Below are 16,129 nucleotides of genomic sequence, written 5' to 3'. Positions count from 1 at the left end.
CGGGGACCCCAAAACGAACGGCGCAAGGCCTCACACGAGGAACTCCCCGTCAAAATCACAGCAATTTGCAATTTTGTTTGGTACTTTTTCAGCATGCTCCAAAACGTTCTGATGCTGTAAAAGCTGCATGTTTGGACTTTTCATCGAGACACTAGCCGATCTGATTGATACTCATGACCTTGTAGAAGCTGGTGCACGTAAGTGTGACGCACCCCTTGTGGACAGCAAGCGCGTCTCCATACTGTTGTATGCAGACGATGTTAGTCTGCTAGCGACGTCAGTAGAGCGAATGTCTGAGTTGCTACATCTTGTGGACTTGTTTTGTGAAGCTTTTGGGATGCGACCAAATGTCTCAAAGTGTGAAAGGCTTGTTTTTGCATGTGACGGCACCCAGCAGTCGGAACTTAGCGGGAGATGTCAACAGTTACGGCTATCAGGCCAGGTAGTACCTGCCAAAGATAGCGCTCGCTATCTGGGCTTGGTATATGGGCCAGAACGGCCTTTTAGTGCGTGCCGTCAGCAGTTGTGTGATACAGGTCGGTCCGCTATGTTTTCCTTAAGCGCAAAGCTGGACAAAATGAAGCTGTTTGCCCCCGATGTGCGAATGCGGTGTTTTGCAACCCAAGTCCGAGCAATTCTGTTGTATGGCTGCCAGGCGTGGGGCCCTTTTGCGCTGGCAGAGGTCGTGGACAGGGCGGGAAGGCGGCGGGATAAAGCCAACCTTGCGGAGGGCATGTTCGAAGCCTGTTTGAAGGATAGTGCAGTCCAGCTGCAGATTTTATTCATGAGGCAGGTAGTGGAGACGGCACGGCCATCCCACAGGCTGTTGTACGCGGAGCTGGCTGAACTCCCCTTACAATATTACATGGTGAAGCAGATCCTCCGTTTCTGGAACCGCCTTCAAAAGCAAGTGGGATCCATTGCTCATGCAGTTTTACGGCAGGAGATAACCGATGCCCTGACCAACCCGGAATGGGAGGGTTGGGGAATCTCAATGTTACGACTGTTTTCCTTCTTGGAGTGCAACATTTGGAGCGGAATACCGCAAGAAGTCGTGGGGGTAAAGGAGCGTGTTGACTGGTTGTTGAGTAGACCTCTACCAGAAGGAGCGATAATAACGGCACTAAGAGAGCGTTTGATGAGCGGCTGGGACCATACGCGTCTGACTGTCTTGCCAGAGGAGTACCCATCAGATGGGAAGCAACCGGGAGTGCAAATGGCGAAGTATAAGCACTGGATGGGGCTGCCCTTTTCGGGAGCCGCAGCCGTCATGTGGCCAACACATGCTAAGGTTTTCATTCCTCGTTTAGCACATCGTAAGCTAATGCAGTTTCGTTTATGTTGCTGGGCTTTGGAGGCGAACAGAGCACGAAGGGGCAAGTACCATGTCCCCAGGGGGCAGCGGCTTTGCCACTGTTGTGGTCCTAATAGCCGAATTGAGGATGAAAAACACGTGTTATTGGAATGCCCAGCCTATAATGATATTCGTGCTGAAGAGGGATTCGATCATCAACAGAGTATGTTGGAGGCCATGCAATGGGAACCCGCACGTCTGGCGAGGATGTTGGAACGTATGTGGGCTCACCGAAACTCAATTACCCCCTTTGGACGTTAGTCTGGGCTGATGTGCGGTGTTTTTTCCTTTTTCTCCGTGGCTTTTAGGCGTTGTAGTATTGCCCTTGGGCCCTCGGCTCGTATGGGTAGTCTTACAGGTATGGGGTCACGCACCCCCAACCATGTAACACACACACACGCAAGCTTATTAGGTGTAATTATGAACGACGGTGCAAAACGTACTCCCCGAACCGTTCCTTCTCTCTAATCCATACCTCGGTGCTGTCCTCCAGTATAAAGGAATTTTATTCAAGTATACTGGGCCGTAATCGTGCTGTCATGTATAGCGGTATCAACCCTTTACATTCAGCTAAATATGGGGGCCCTGGTGAAGCAGCTGACCGCGTTTACGAAGCATGTATTGTTGTGGAAGGTGCCGAAGTACGTCGGTGAAATATAATGTGGTAGGACTGGAGAGAATAGTGTAGCAGTATAATGTATTGTGAGCGTAGCTGAAGCTTTGGGGGGAGGGGGGGAGGGGGGGGGAGGGGAGATGGGGTCCTGGAGCTTTCATCGTGGGCGCGTCTCGTTGCAAGCTAAGCAACGCGTATACATGACGTGTAGCATCAGTCCTCAGTTCAATTCTTGTAACGAACATCAGCATAGGTCCAAGCCCTCTCGCTTGGAGGGATATGCAAACAAACATCCTGATAGGTAAACTCGCACGCTACCGAGCATTCAACCGAGCACATGCATGCTTAGTTGAATGGTGAGATGCGACCCCCCTTCATGTCGTGCTCGGCAAGCCTGCCACCGCGTACCGGATATGTTGGCGATGTTACAGAGACGCTGCACCTTGGTTTCTGTGCGCAATGCATACGATGCTCGACCCCGCCGACCAAAACTACACGTGCCCAACTGAAGACATTCCCGGTGGTTGTGCAGCAGCTCTTGAGGCTTTGTTGGCTGAAATCCAATCTGAGCTGTTGAACACGGCTAACGCGGGCACGTCCCTATGCACAGCAAATAGCTGTTCCAAGCCAACAGCGGCGTCCATGTCACCGACAAGGCTCTAAATGTCTTATCTGTTCTTATGTTTAATTAATTTTATGTATGTTATACTTTGCGCAACTTTGTAATTTGACTTTAGTCGGAACAAGGTGCTGTATGCGCTGCGCACAACTGCAGCGGCTTGCACACAACTGCCTCTTCGCCAGACGCTTCCTCTTCCCGCGGCAGTTTCACGAGCCCAGTGTTGCAAGCTACGACGTGCTTTCAGTTACTGCAAAGCAGCCACGCAATAGACTAGGCTGCATGCCGCGTGTGACTATGGCCATCGTGCCCACCTGCGCAACGCGCTGGCGCACCTCGTTTGCTTGCGCAAACTGCCGCTTCGCCAAACGCTTCCTCTTCCCGCGGCCGTTTCAAGCGCCCAGTCTTGCAAGCTACGTTGTTTGCTTTCATATCTTTTTCAGCTCAGGCTAAGCAGCCAGCCAAAAGTCCGAGATGCATGCCGCTTGTGACTGATGCCAACATGCCCTGATGAGCGGCCTTTCGCCGAAAAAATTACATACACTTTTACAGGCGCATTTTGGGAATTGCACGCGCGCATCCGCACGGTAAATTTCGCGCCTGGCTTTCGCGTCTTGTACGGATGTTTTATTCGGCATAGTACGACCGGACACATTTGTGCGAGGGGCTGCTTAAAGAAGCAATGCTGCTTCAGAGAACAAATAGCACTGAACGATGCTAGACATCGTACACGTCGAGAGAAATCTCTAACGTTCGCCCGCGCGCGCGGGAACATAAACCTACCACAACCAGGATATCAAACGCTCAGCCTGACTCCTACTTTTAGGCAATGCCCGTTTTAGTAAGGGAAGTCTGACAGACTTAGTACGGAACTACGTTTAACTTTTAAGGAACGCTTCAACCAAAATATCACACAAGACTCAGCTGTTACGCTTACGCACAGCGGTGGTGACTGAAAAAAATGGAGCATTACGAATGGAAACTCCCACGCAAATAGAAGAGGAGCTCCCACACACTCAGCTCCCACGCAGTTGGAAACTTCGCGCACAAGGAAGTCCATGCTCCTAGGTGCCCTGCGGTGAACCACTGAAGATGTTACCTTACTCGGATGCACCTTAAATTGCACGACTTAAGAAAAGGGCCCCCCGCGACCAATACAATAAGAAAGGAAAGTGTGGTGACCTGACGACCAAAGCACGCAGCAAATGGCGCAGCCACAGAGCTTCCTCGATGGCAGCCGCCGCAGCCATATACTCAGCGTTTCCAGTAGATGTGTGTGTGTGGTTGTTACAGTGGGCTCCAGACTCACGAAGAGTAGAGCCATTGGGCCAGCTGGCAGTGCACTGCACTAGAGACTCACATACAAATTAGACAATCACCCAGATGAGACAACTAAACGCAATTAGACAGTCAAACCGCGAGGAAAGGGAAGGCTGAGGACCCCCAATTATTATCGAAATAGGCCTGAGCCTGGAAAGTCCTCCAAACAAGAGAATAAAAAAATGGTGATAGCTAATCGTCCATCGGTGACCGCTCCCGTGAGCATAACAATTTGCCTGATACAATTCGCAAGAAGGGGTGATGTGCGCCAACAGAATCCCAACCTTTCCGTGGAATTCCCACAGCTGCGAAACCCTGAAGGCGGCCCCAAAAGTCAACAATAACTCGACAAATGGCTCCTTCCGTAAGGGAAAAGATCACTGCTCCTAACTCAACACCTCACGCACATCGAGAGGTCGGCAGATGTGGCAACCGTGGGTTGAAGCTTACTCGCCCACGAAATCACGCCACCTCCCATAACGAAGACGTACCCAAGGGCAGATCACGAACCCTCGGATTCTGCCAGATCCGCGTCACAATAGCCAACTACGCCAGATTCACTTGCTTGCGGCTTCAGAGAACAAATAGCATTGAGCGATGCTAGACATCGTACATGTCGAGAGAAATCTCTAACGTTTCATGCATGCATTATTTCAACGCTATTTCTCATTTGAAAATTGAACATCGTTGTTTCCCTTTCAAGTGCGCCATTTGGTCATGTTAGTTGACGCCTACGAACATTATCTGACGTCAGGTAGCAGGTACTGACGTGGCGAATATTTCGTGTCACACGTAAAAGCGAAATACAAAATGCCAGGTATACAGGAAAATAAACAAGAGGTTCTGAGCTTTGGGCAAGTTGCTCAGCAGCTACTAACATAGCTGCATACAAACTCCCAACATAGCTGTTACAAACTCCCAACCGTAAACACTTCATTTCCAGGAAGTCGAGCAAGCGAACAGATTTCTGTGACATCGAACGGTTGATGCATTGAGTTTCCCAGCAGCGCGAGTGCTCGTGCGTCCACTCCTTGCTGCCTCTGCTCATGTGCCCTTCCTTGAATCTATCGTCCTTCATGCATGCGTGCGATGGGCGAACCCAGCAATAACGAAATCACCTAGCTTGTGCATATGTGTAACTTCAGTTCTCAAAATCCCGCCACGCCTTTCAAAAACAGTCGAACTACTACGTAATTTCAAGTTCTCATGCCACGCCACGGAAACCTCAATAATCCAGGGCAGGCCGAGGTCAACGGGCTCACACAGGCGGATCGATACGAATACTGAAAGCACGGGCACCACTATCATAAGGCCTTCGACGACCAGCGAGCCCTTCCACACTTTCTTAACTTCTAGTACAAATCATGTGCGTTGTGTCGTTGCCATATTGGATTCAAGGCGGGCTCTGCACCTTCGTCGTCGCTTCTGGGGGACTGCTCACGGGACACGTGTGTATCGTACAGGGATGCGTATCGATGTGCAACAGATAGCTCCTAGTAGTATAAAAAGCAATCGTCCCCTCAGCACCTGTATGAAACATTTGTTGGAGTACCCCAATCCATCTAAATATTGTATGTGCGTGCCCATCAGCAATCAGCGGAATCCCACTGTACCGTCGCGTCGTTCTAACGACTGTTACTACTGCACGTAAGCCTCCGTCCTAGAACAGCAGTGAATACGTCCCGTTGCACGGAGCATTACGTATCGCTGCACTTTATCCGAGATCTCACGAAATGAGGTAAGGTATTCATATTGCAAGGTGGAGCATTTCGGCGGCTCGGCAATAATAATAGATAGGTTGCCTTGGTTCTGCAGCAGCAGCAGCAGCAGCAGGGGCCAGGGCGCTGCTGATAAGAGAATCGGGCTGGATATTAAGTGCTGGCTGCTGTTGGGTAACTGCTGACGAAGCAAAGTCTGCAAATCCATGCTCGCCGAAATGCATGCTTTGCTCACTGCTGCTGTTCCCGTGCCGTTGCACTCTGTGCAGTAAGCTATATTTACACCCTTAGAACAGATTAAGTTATTAAAAGCTTAATCCCAGTAGCGACGCGGTGTAGAAATTACGAATCGCAATCGCTAACTGTATGGATCGCTTTCCGTTATAATTTCATACCGTGACGGTAAGATCCATAAAAATTGTCAACCAATGTTTCGAAGTACGTCCTGTCCCAGTGATATCACGAGAGATGACCTTACCAGTGCTTCAAAACCATCCGCCTGGCATGCAGGAGGACTGCCACTGTGGTGCTATCCGCTTGCTTCACGATTCTTTCGCTGGTGGTGGTCGTAGCGCCGCCCGGCAGCCTCGCTGCGACTGGTACGTGATGAGGCGCAAAGTGGGTGTCGTACATTAGAGCTACAAGGAAATGCATATAAATCTCTTCCGCTGCATTATAAGAAGCAGCATGCAGATAGATAGGCGAGTCGGTAATTGCTTACGGCAAAGGTTTTCGCTGTTGTCAATCCACTAGCTATTGGTCCAAAAGAACTTTTAACACGTACATGAGTCTGCACCTGCTGTTTTCAACTTACAGTAAGGCCGTGTATACGTGATTTCCTGGCGGAATTGATTCTGTCGTACACAAACCCCAATCCCCCTCAAACCCTTCCCAGCCCAGTTGCCCGCCCATCTTCGTCCTATCCCAGTCCCCTTGTCTCCTTTGTCATCCGCCTCCCGCCCCACTGCCCTATTCCCGGACCCCCGATCTGTTACCCTACCCTGCAGTGTGCCAGCAGTATCCTGGATACATCTCCAAGCCAGACGTCGATCGCTACGGTGATGACATCGGAAACTTTGGGGCCAATGCACTGGCCACCTGCAACAGTAATCCCAGCTGCAAAGCCTTCAACACCGCCGGCTGGGTCAAGAGGAGCGCCACGCCCCAGACAGCTGCTCCAGGGTCGTGTCTGTACGTGAAAGGTACGTGATAAGTACGAATATGCATGCATGCATCTGTATATACCACGACAATTGAGTGCGGTACTTACTGGTTCACGCAAATGTAATGAGCAGGCTACTTACCTTGCCTGGGTAGTAAGCTATCTCGAAGGACTCAGCCAATCAACACATTTGCATGCATTCAAACCTTAAGGTTAACCTCGATCGCTCACTAGCCGCATAAGCCGCATAAGACGCAAAAGGAGATTGATAGCAAAGTAAATGTGATGAGCCTTTATTGCAGTAGCTGGCTGGTTGCTGAGAGTGCAACCAGCCTCTCAAGATGCTTGCGGATCGCTTTACTAGTAGTTCGCTTGTTTATTGCTGTTGTGTGCGCCGCCGTACTATACCACAGCTACTGCAGTCAGACACTGTTCGTTCCTCGAAGCCTCGTCTGTAAATTATTGCTCGTCTATTGCTCGCGCCCTGGGTGTATAACGTCCCTATAAGTACACTAGGCATTACGAGGGCTCGCTTTCGTTAGTTGCCTTACCGCTTAGGGATCGTAAGGAGAAGCAGGACGGCATGTTTGCGACTCTGCTTCCGGATACTAGCTGTAGGTTAGGCAGAAGCCGCAACGAAAACCTGACAACATGAACTTGCGAAAATAACACCTTCCGTCACACTTCTGCGACATAACTAGCCCAGTACGGCCATTCGACCGAGTTCGCTCTCGGTAAACACACATTAAACCTTGGTTTAATTTCGTTTCACTCAGAAAACACACCACAAATGCAGCCATACCCCTCTGTAAGCACATCGTATCTTCAATCCTGCCTTACCAGAAAAAGACTACTTGTGCACACGCTGATGTTGAGATCCACAACAATGGGGACAGATATATGCCCGGGATGTTACACCATACCATGAATGCAATCAAGCTACCTGCTGCCTATGACCTCTGTTACCCTGCTCTGCAGTGTGCGAACAGTATGCTGGATACACCTCAATCCCGAACGTGGATCGGTACGGTGACGATATCGGAAACTTCGGGGCCAATGCGCTGGCCCAGTGCAGCGGTGATCCCAGCTGCAAGGCCTTCAACACCGCCGGCTGGGTCAAGAGGAGCGCCACGCCCCAGACAGCTGCTCCAGGGTCGTGTCTGTACGTGAAGAAGGGTACGTTCATGCAGGGGAATGGTGACGATCGGTATGTTTGTGTGCAAACCAGCGACACGCTGAAGTGCGCATATGTACATTTTCATGTATGTGTGGGTGTGACCTGCATGATCCAATCCCTTCTTCTTTCTGCATCCAGCGACTGTGTGCCAGCAGTATTATGGATACATCTCCAAGCCAGACGTGGATCGCTACGGTGACGACATCGGAAACTTTGGGGCCAATGCGCTGGCCACCTGCAACAGTAATCCCAGCTGCAAAGCCTTTAACACCGCCGGCTGGGTCAAGAGGAGCGCCACGCCCCAGACAGCAGCTCTGGGGTCGTGCCTATACGTGAAAGGTACGTGATAAGTACGAATATGTATGTTGTTACAGGGTGGTAAAGCTTCACCAGCGGCCCCCTTTCCCGAGGCAGTTTCCTGCTCTCCCCTGCTAGAGGGGCACCCTAAACCGTTCACCCCATCCGACTTCAGAATGTATTCGTTGGGTTCAGCAACTCACCACCAGCATCCAACCAAATCTAGCGGATCAACGGCGCATCAACTTAGTTCCTGGTCAGCTAGCAATATGCATGCATGCATCTGTATAAACTACGACAATTGAGTGCGGTACTGAACTGGTTCACGCAAATGTAATGAGCAGGCTACTTACCTTGCCTGGGTAGTAAGCTATCTCGAAGGACTCAGCCAATCAACACATTTGCGTGCCTTCAAACCTTAAGGTTAACCTCGATCGCTCACTAGCCGCATAAGCCGCATAAGCCGCATAAGGAGATTGATAGCAAAGTAAATGTGATGACGCCTTTATTGCAGTAGCTGGCTGGTTGCTGAGAGTGCAACCAGCCTCTCAAGATGCTTGCGGATCGCGTAACGTCTGTGAATGTTATGATTGTCTATAGATGGCACCCTGGTATAACAGAATAGACGGTCCCAATCTAATATACCAGGCCGCAATTTGTAGACGCTCAAGTATTTCACAGACTTAGCACTTGTTTATTGCTGTTTTGTGCGCCGCCGTACTATACCACAGCTACTGCAGTCAGACACTGTTTGTTCCTCGAAGCCTGGCCTGTAAAATTATTGCTCGTCTATAGCTCGCGCCCTGGGTGTATATCGTCCCTATAAGTACACTAGGCATTACGAGGGCTCGCTTTCGTGAGTAGTTAGTTGCCTTATCGCTTAGAGATCGTACGAACAAGCAGGACAGCGTGTGCTTGCTTCCATAAAGAGTAGGTGAGCCTGGTTACCGATTGCGACTCTGCTTCCGGATACTAGCTGTAGGTTAGGCAGAAGCCGCAACGGAAACCTGACAACATGAACTTGCGAAAATAACCCTTTCCGTCGCACTCCTGCAACTCATACTAGCCCCGTACGGCCATGCCGTACACACCAACGCCATTCGACCGAGTTCGCTCTCGGTAAACACACATTAAACCTTGGTTTCATTTCGTTTCACTCAGAAAACACACCACAAATGCAGCCATACCCCTCTGTCAACACATCGTATCTTCAATCCTGTCTTATCAGAAAAGGACTACTCGTGCACACGCTGATGTTGAAATCCACAACAATGGGGACAGATATATGCCCGGGATGTTACACCATACCATGAATGCAATCAAGCTACCTGCTGCCTATGACCTCTGTTACCCTGCTCTGCAGTGTGCGAACAGTATGCTGGATACACCTCAATCCCGAACGTGGATCGGTACGGTGACGATATCGGAAACTTCGGGGCCAATGCGCTGGCCCAGTGCAGCGGTGATCCCAGCTGCAAGGCCTTCAACACCGCCGGCTGGGTCAAGAGGAGCGCCACGCCCCAGACAGCTGCTCCAGGGTCGTGTCTGTACGTGAAGAAGGGTACGTTCATGCAGGGGAATGGTGACGATCGGTATGTTTGTGTGATGACAAGTAGGGGGGTCCAGCATCACCCTTGGCCACTAGCCTGGCAGTCCCTAGCTACCTTCCCCGATGTTTGGGGCCACCCTCATCCTCCCCACACATGCCGACTTCTGTGAAGTCAGTGGCATTTCCGGGTTCAGCACCCATCACTAGTGGAATCTGCCGGGTTGAGGGCGGCGTAAACTCCAGTCTTGGCTAGCTTTCAGGTGTGTCATTATGACTGGGTCTACTATCACCGTCTATCGGCATGAGGATGCTTCCGCTCTCATACGGTTGAGGAATCTTGACCCGTTCATTGTCGCGATCAATCCTGACATCTTCCAGGAATATTATGGTTGCACTTTTGACACATTCATTGTGTCTGAAGCCCTTTCGGTATGTCTGCGTGCAAATCGTTTCAGCGACGCGCTGAAGTGCTTATGTATGTCTGCATGGATGCATGGATGCATGTGACGTGCATGATCCAATCCCTTCTTCTTTCTGCATCCAGTGACTGTGTGCCAGCAGTATCCTGGATACACCTCCAAGCCAGACGTGGATCGCTACGGTGACGACATCGGAAACTTTGGGGCCAATGCACTGGCCACCTGCAACAGTAATCCCAGCTGCAAAGCCTTCAACACCGCCGGCTGGGTCAAGAGGAGCGCCACGCCCCAGACAGCAGCTCTGGGGTCGTGCCTATACGTGAAAAGTACGTGTCTAGATGCATGGATTCGTGGTGGCAATTAGTATGGGGACCTTTCTAATTATAATCCTTGGCAAAGTCTTTGACCCCTAATAATCCAGCCGTGCGTGGGTCAAACGAGAGATGAGAACCTGTAGCTGTCATACAGTACGGCGCACACCATTAATACAATATACCGTAGTGCTACTTATAGTTCGTGATCGCTTTGTTCGGGGAGGGGTCAAAAACCTTTCTGAAATTTGTACGTGCTCTTTGAATTTCGGGGAAGGCCGGACCAGATTTTGCGGGCATGATACAAATTTCAGGGCCCCTTCCAAAGTTTCGGGGCTTTTCAAACTGCAGCTTCCAGTCAGTCTCCCTCCACCGGGAACCCTTAGGCTCATGGTCTCTCACCATTTTCGCACTTTGGAAACGCCCTAGCAAATTCTGGACCGATCGTACAGTTCAGTACCAGTGGCCAGTGCGAACTGCAGCCGAGCCATGGTTGACCGCGGATTTGTTGAAGAGGACGTCCAACAGGTCGAATGCCAGGCTGCGGCGTGAGCGCAAGCCTCGCCTCGCCGGCTGCCGTAGCATGGACCGCATTGCGCTCGCGCCTAGCAACCTCCTCGTGCTCCATTCGCTCACGCTGGGCCTCACAACAGCATCATCAAGCCTAACTGGTGCAAATCCAGCTCGGTCGCTCACCGGAGCGTTTGGTGCTAGCGGTTTCATCCCGCATTGAAGCAGGGTTGCCTGTCTTGAACGTTTTCCAGCGTTGTTCATGTCCTACGTTTATGACTATATTTTATGTATTTAAAAGCTGATTTCCACCTTGAAATCCTATTTTTTGCGAAGTTTGATCGACCGGCTTCGGAGGGTACGATGTTTCGGGGCTGCGGTCCCTTGGGATACCTTCGAATTTGTACGTGCTACATATTCGTGGTCCCTCCCGAATTATTGTAGCACGAACTATAAGTAGCACTACGGTACGCGCTAGAGCACAATCCGAGAGGCCTGGCAGCTACTACAGAACCATGCAGGCTGCAGCTGCATGTCCAGTCTGTATTTTTTTATCGTTCATAGATCATGCCGTACTGATATGTCAGATAGGGACCGTCCCTATCTACTATACTAAGGCACGATATATAAACAAGGAAGGACTTATTACAGACACTGTTGACGTGGTGTTACACTGCTGTGGGGGCCTCGCCCTGCGAAGGACGAGCACCGGGGGCCCTGACCGGGCCGAAACCAGGCCGAAACATAGCGCAGGGGCGGGCGCGCGGCTCCACGTCCGTCTGTTGCTTGCATTACGTTGACATACACATGTTATGATGCAAAACATCCAAGGCTTTTGTAGTCTTGATTCATGGTGAACCATTGCACGCTTGCGTGGACAACAAATATGCTTGCGTGCAGTAATGTGATTCATGCTGGAATGCCTGAATGCATGATTGGGTATAACATATACATGCATGCAGGGTTTGCTAGCATGAACGTCACTAATTTATTACTCCTTCTGCATCCATACGGCAGATACTGTGTGCCAGCAGTATCCTGGATACACTTCCAAGCCAGACGTGGATCGCTACGGTGACGACATCGGAAACTTTGGGGCCAATGCGCTGGCCACCTGCAACAATGATCCCAGCTGCAAGGCCTTCAACACCGCCGGCTGGGTCAAGAGGAGCGCCACGCCCCAGACAGCAGCTCCAGGGTCGTGTCTGTACGTGAAGGATGTTTAACCGCAAGGTGTCAGTGGTGCGCACCAATGAACTGAAACCATGCCGTCTTGCTGCTGCTGGCAGACACCGACTCCGTGAATATGTCCCTTGCTGGCGAGCAGGCATCTCCAATTCATCAAGCGTGCGTGAAGGCGTGGAGCGGTTTGTCCACGCACGCTTAACGCATGCTTATAGTTAGCTTCCTCCGTTCCGTATCTCTCATGTAGTAGCTGAGCTTGCCTGCTTTGCATACGCCGGCACGAGCCTGGAATGTTTTACAGCACGAGATTGGTTGACATATAATGGACAGGCATGCTTTGATCCGGCTCGTAGAGCCGCATGTATATATGCCCGCACTGTCGGTACGGAAGACCCCTTAGGGATTATGGGGCTTCTGTTTGTTGTGCCCATTGAAGTATGCCATGCGTATGTTTAATAATGAGCGGTGCACGGTTGGGCTCGTACATATGCAGCAACACATGGAAGTCGGCGAACGTTAAAATTGGCGAAAATTAAAAGTTACAAGGGCCCTAATTAGTGCCCGAGCTTAACCTGTCGTGCCAGCAACAGGATCTGGTTCTTATGCATTTCCGAAGGCCACCTGCATCAATCCAGAGGCCCATGTGTTCACTTTAACATGCGTGGTAGGTATGTCCGGGTTCAGACCAAAGCTTCCGTGTTTATGTTCCGACTGTATGTGCCGCATTAGGGCCTCATGATCAGTTTGGACGCCTGATTCGGTGCTTAGCTTGCGATTTTTTTCTTTACTTTACGGCTGACTTTCTGTACATAAGTATAACGGCGGCTGCTGGTAATTAGTAGCGATAGATTAACGAAGGCACTGGCAGGATGCGCATGGCGCTGGTTTTCGTCCGTCAACGCATCTAACCGTGCGAATTAGCATGGTTTAGGAAATATTTTTTAAGCGAATCCATTTTTCACACACTTTTCCAACCGTATATCTATGGTAATGTTTTGTTCTTTTTCGCTGACAAGTCAGATAGAGGTGGACAAAAGTGCGCTCATTGTAAGTACGCACGTAATCCGCCCGAGAAGCTGCCGATAAGCATTTGCGGCCATGCGGCTCACTTTGAGATGGACGTGCATGTGCATGTGGCAATTACAGTGTCGATTTCAGCAAGTACGCTGGAAACAGGGCGAGGTCCCGCTGTGCGTCCGTAAATATATACAAGCCGGTTGCACGTGCAACCGGCTTCGTTTGTGCACAAACGAAGACACTTGCCCACTCCCGGCCCCAACCCTATTGCATAAAACGGGGGGTAACCCCCGCCCTTAAGCATAACCCAGGGGGTAGGGTTACTGGTAAGTGGTTACCCATTTGGCTTTGTACGAAGAGAGGTGGGTAACCTAACTCCGGGGTAACAAAGGGGTCGGGGTAATACACTGCCAAGGGGTAACAAACAGGGTAACCCATGTTTACAAGTGCTCCTCGACCGAACCGGCGGGGCCATGTGCTGGTGTCAATGGCTTGTAGGACGTCCCTGTCTCACCTGCCTACAGTGCATGCACAGCTATCCCATCCGTCTATGTGAGCACATATGCCCGTCTCGCCTGTCTACACATGCAAACATACATGTCCACCAATCACTTGCGAGTGCGCAATTGTAAACATTGCCTCACCAAAACATGCCTTGCCTGCCTGCCCTCTCATGCAGGGCTGCAGCTGTAGAGCCCGCCCATGTACATGTCCCACAGGCGCGGTGTGTGTATATACCAGCTAATCAAACAAACATTTCTCATCCGCTCAAGAGAAGGGATCCCCCGCCCCCGCCCCGGCACGGCTCTGACCCCAGCCCCGGATCCAGTTCCGTACTGCAACACCAGGCAAAGAATACTCAGGGAGATGCCAAGGGAGCTGAACCCTTCTTACATGTACGGTCCGATGTACGGTTCCGTACGGTTCCATACACGTATCTCAATAAACCAGGTGCTGCTGCCAACCTGAGCTCTCCGAGTAACTCCCGGCCCCCATGGTGGCCACCCTTTTGAACTCTCCCCTGGATCTCACAACGAGATCAACCACACTAGTCGGAAAGGGGAGAGAAAAGGGGGTACGAGCGATCGCTATTGCTTGCATTTTACCAGCAGGTACCTATCTCACGTCCTTATGCACACTCATCAGTTGGTTTCCTTGCTTAGTGCGAAGGGTATGAAAGGGCCACCCTGCTTTATCTGGTCGGCAATGCATGCGCTGTTGTTGCCCCCCATGATCCGCTTGACCTCTTTGCTGTACTAGGGCAAGTTATGGCTCCGAACCAACACTGGAGCCAAATCAGACTTCAAGATCTATCCGTTAAATTAGCGACTAATATGCAACTTTCGCCACTTTCTGTGGCTCGCCGAGTAGCCCACACCCTCTTCATTAAAGAGGCGACGGGCTCTTCTGAGGCACTGGGTAAGGCTATTCTTTTTTTGCAACGAACCTTCCGTCGTTTATGGTCTCATTTACGTTAGGAGAATGAACAAAAAGAGGTTTGGTGGCGCCTCACGGTTGATGGGGTGCCCATGTTAGTTTGTTAGGAAGTTCCCATCTCGAGGGGATCCCCTAATCCTCTGCCATCCTCATCCTTGGTGGGTTGGTGTTGACTCTTCCTGGGTCCTCATTTCTATCCTTCTCCTTCCTATCCGTATCCTGTGCTCGACCCTCCACTGCATCCTGACTGAGCATTCTGCAACCAAGGGGCACCAAGGGGACGCTTGGTGGTTAATAATTAGCCAGGTGCAGCTGTCAATGAAGGTTTTGGTAAATTCGGTCTCCGGCACTCAAGGGACACCCAAGGGACACCCAAGGGACACCCAAAAGACAGGGAAGCGACACCAAAAGGACATGGAAGAGACACCAAAGGGACATGGAAGGGACACCCAATTGGGTGTCCCTTGCAAGTGACACCAAAGGGACATCCAAGGAACGCCCAAGGGGCACCCAAGGGGCACCCAAGGGGCACGGGAGGGATAACCAGGGGCACCCAAGGGCACCAAAGGGACGCCCAAGGGACACCCAAGGGACATGGAAGAGAAACCCAAGGGACATGGAAGAGACACCCAAGGGACACCAAAGGGACACCCAAGGGCAGTGATTTTTTTGGGCGGGGCCCCAGCGCGAAGCGCCCAGGGGGGCCCCGACCTGTAGGATTGCCCATGTCCGTGTGTGTGTGTGTGTGTGTGTGTGTGTGTGTGTGTGTGTGTGTGTGTGTGTGTAACGGACCAAACATAATATCTCGCCCGCCTGAAACTCGTTATAGGTACTATACAGCATTCTCTATCGCAAGGTATCTCGCATGTAGCCAACAAAAATCGTATGAGCACAAACAAGTTTGGCTGCCTCAATTGACCGAGGCCAAAGTCACATCAACGCCTCTCGCGCTAAATTTCATCTCAAAAGGTACCGCGTATCTCATATTTGAATTCTTAGATGACGGCGTATGATAACTCGAACTCCCAGGCCTTGAGTGTGTAACGGACCAAACAGAATGTTTCACCCGGCTGAAACGCGTTATCGGTACTATACAGCATTCTCTATTGCAAGGTATCTCGCATGTAGCTAACAAAGACCGTATGAGCACAAACAAGTTTAGCTGCCTCCATTCACCGACCTCAAAAGCCACATCGACGCCTCTCGCGCTAAATTTCATCCCAAAAGCTGCCGCGTATCTCACAATGGAATTCTGAGATGACGGCGTATGATAACTTGAACACCCAGCTTGTGTTACCATTTGCCGGCATGGGCAATCCGACTTGCCACCAGCAGGCCAACATAATTTGCTTTCATTTCTCTATGAAATACACAAGCTCCTTGTTTGTACATACGGGGCCTCCGGAGACTTGCGGTGTGCCCCGATGAAGCTCGCGGCTGT

The 16,129-nt window shown here is 50.9% G+C and overlaps 2 protein-coding genes across 2 annotated transcripts; both read left to right on the top strand.

Annotated features, from left to right (window-relative positions):
* Nucleotides 1-5,479: 5,479 nt before the first annotated feature.
* VOLCADRAFT_90923 (uncharacterized protein) lies at nt 5,480-11,272 on the top strand (the record flags this gene model as incomplete). The annotated part of the gene is made up of 8 exons (XM_002950554.1): nt 5,480-5,553; nt 6,135-6,223; nt 6,632-6,826; nt 7,765-7,962; nt 8,102-8,302; nt 9,624-9,821; nt 10,354-10,554; nt 10,926-11,272. The coding sequence occupies 8 exons, from the start codon at nt 5,480-5,482 to the stop codon at nt 11,270-11,272; spliced, it is 1,503 nt and encodes a 500-aa protein (XP_002950600.1).
* Nucleotides 11,273-13,738: 2,466 nt separating this feature from the next.
* VOLCADRAFT_90922 (uncharacterized protein) lies at nt 13,739-15,352 on the top strand (the record flags this gene model as incomplete). Its single annotated transcript, XM_002950553.1, has 3 exons — nt 13,739-13,803; nt 13,931-14,147; nt 15,044-15,352. The coding sequence occupies 3 exons, from the start codon at nt 13,739-13,741 to the stop codon at nt 15,350-15,352; spliced, it is 591 nt and encodes a 196-aa protein (XP_002950599.1).
* Between the last annotated feature and the right edge of the window lie 777 nt (nt 15,353-16,129).

Source organism: Volvox carteri (genome assembly GCF_000143455.1).
Source record: "Volvox carteri f. nagariensis unplaced genomic scaffold VOLCAscaffold_19, whole genome shotgun sequence".
Classification (NCBI taxonomy): Eukaryota; Viridiplantae; Chlorophyta; class Chlorophyceae; order Chlamydomonadales; family Volvocaceae; genus Volvox; species Volvox carteri.
Note: the sequence above shows the minus strand (reverse complement) of the source record. Positions and strands in the feature narration are given on the sequence as shown.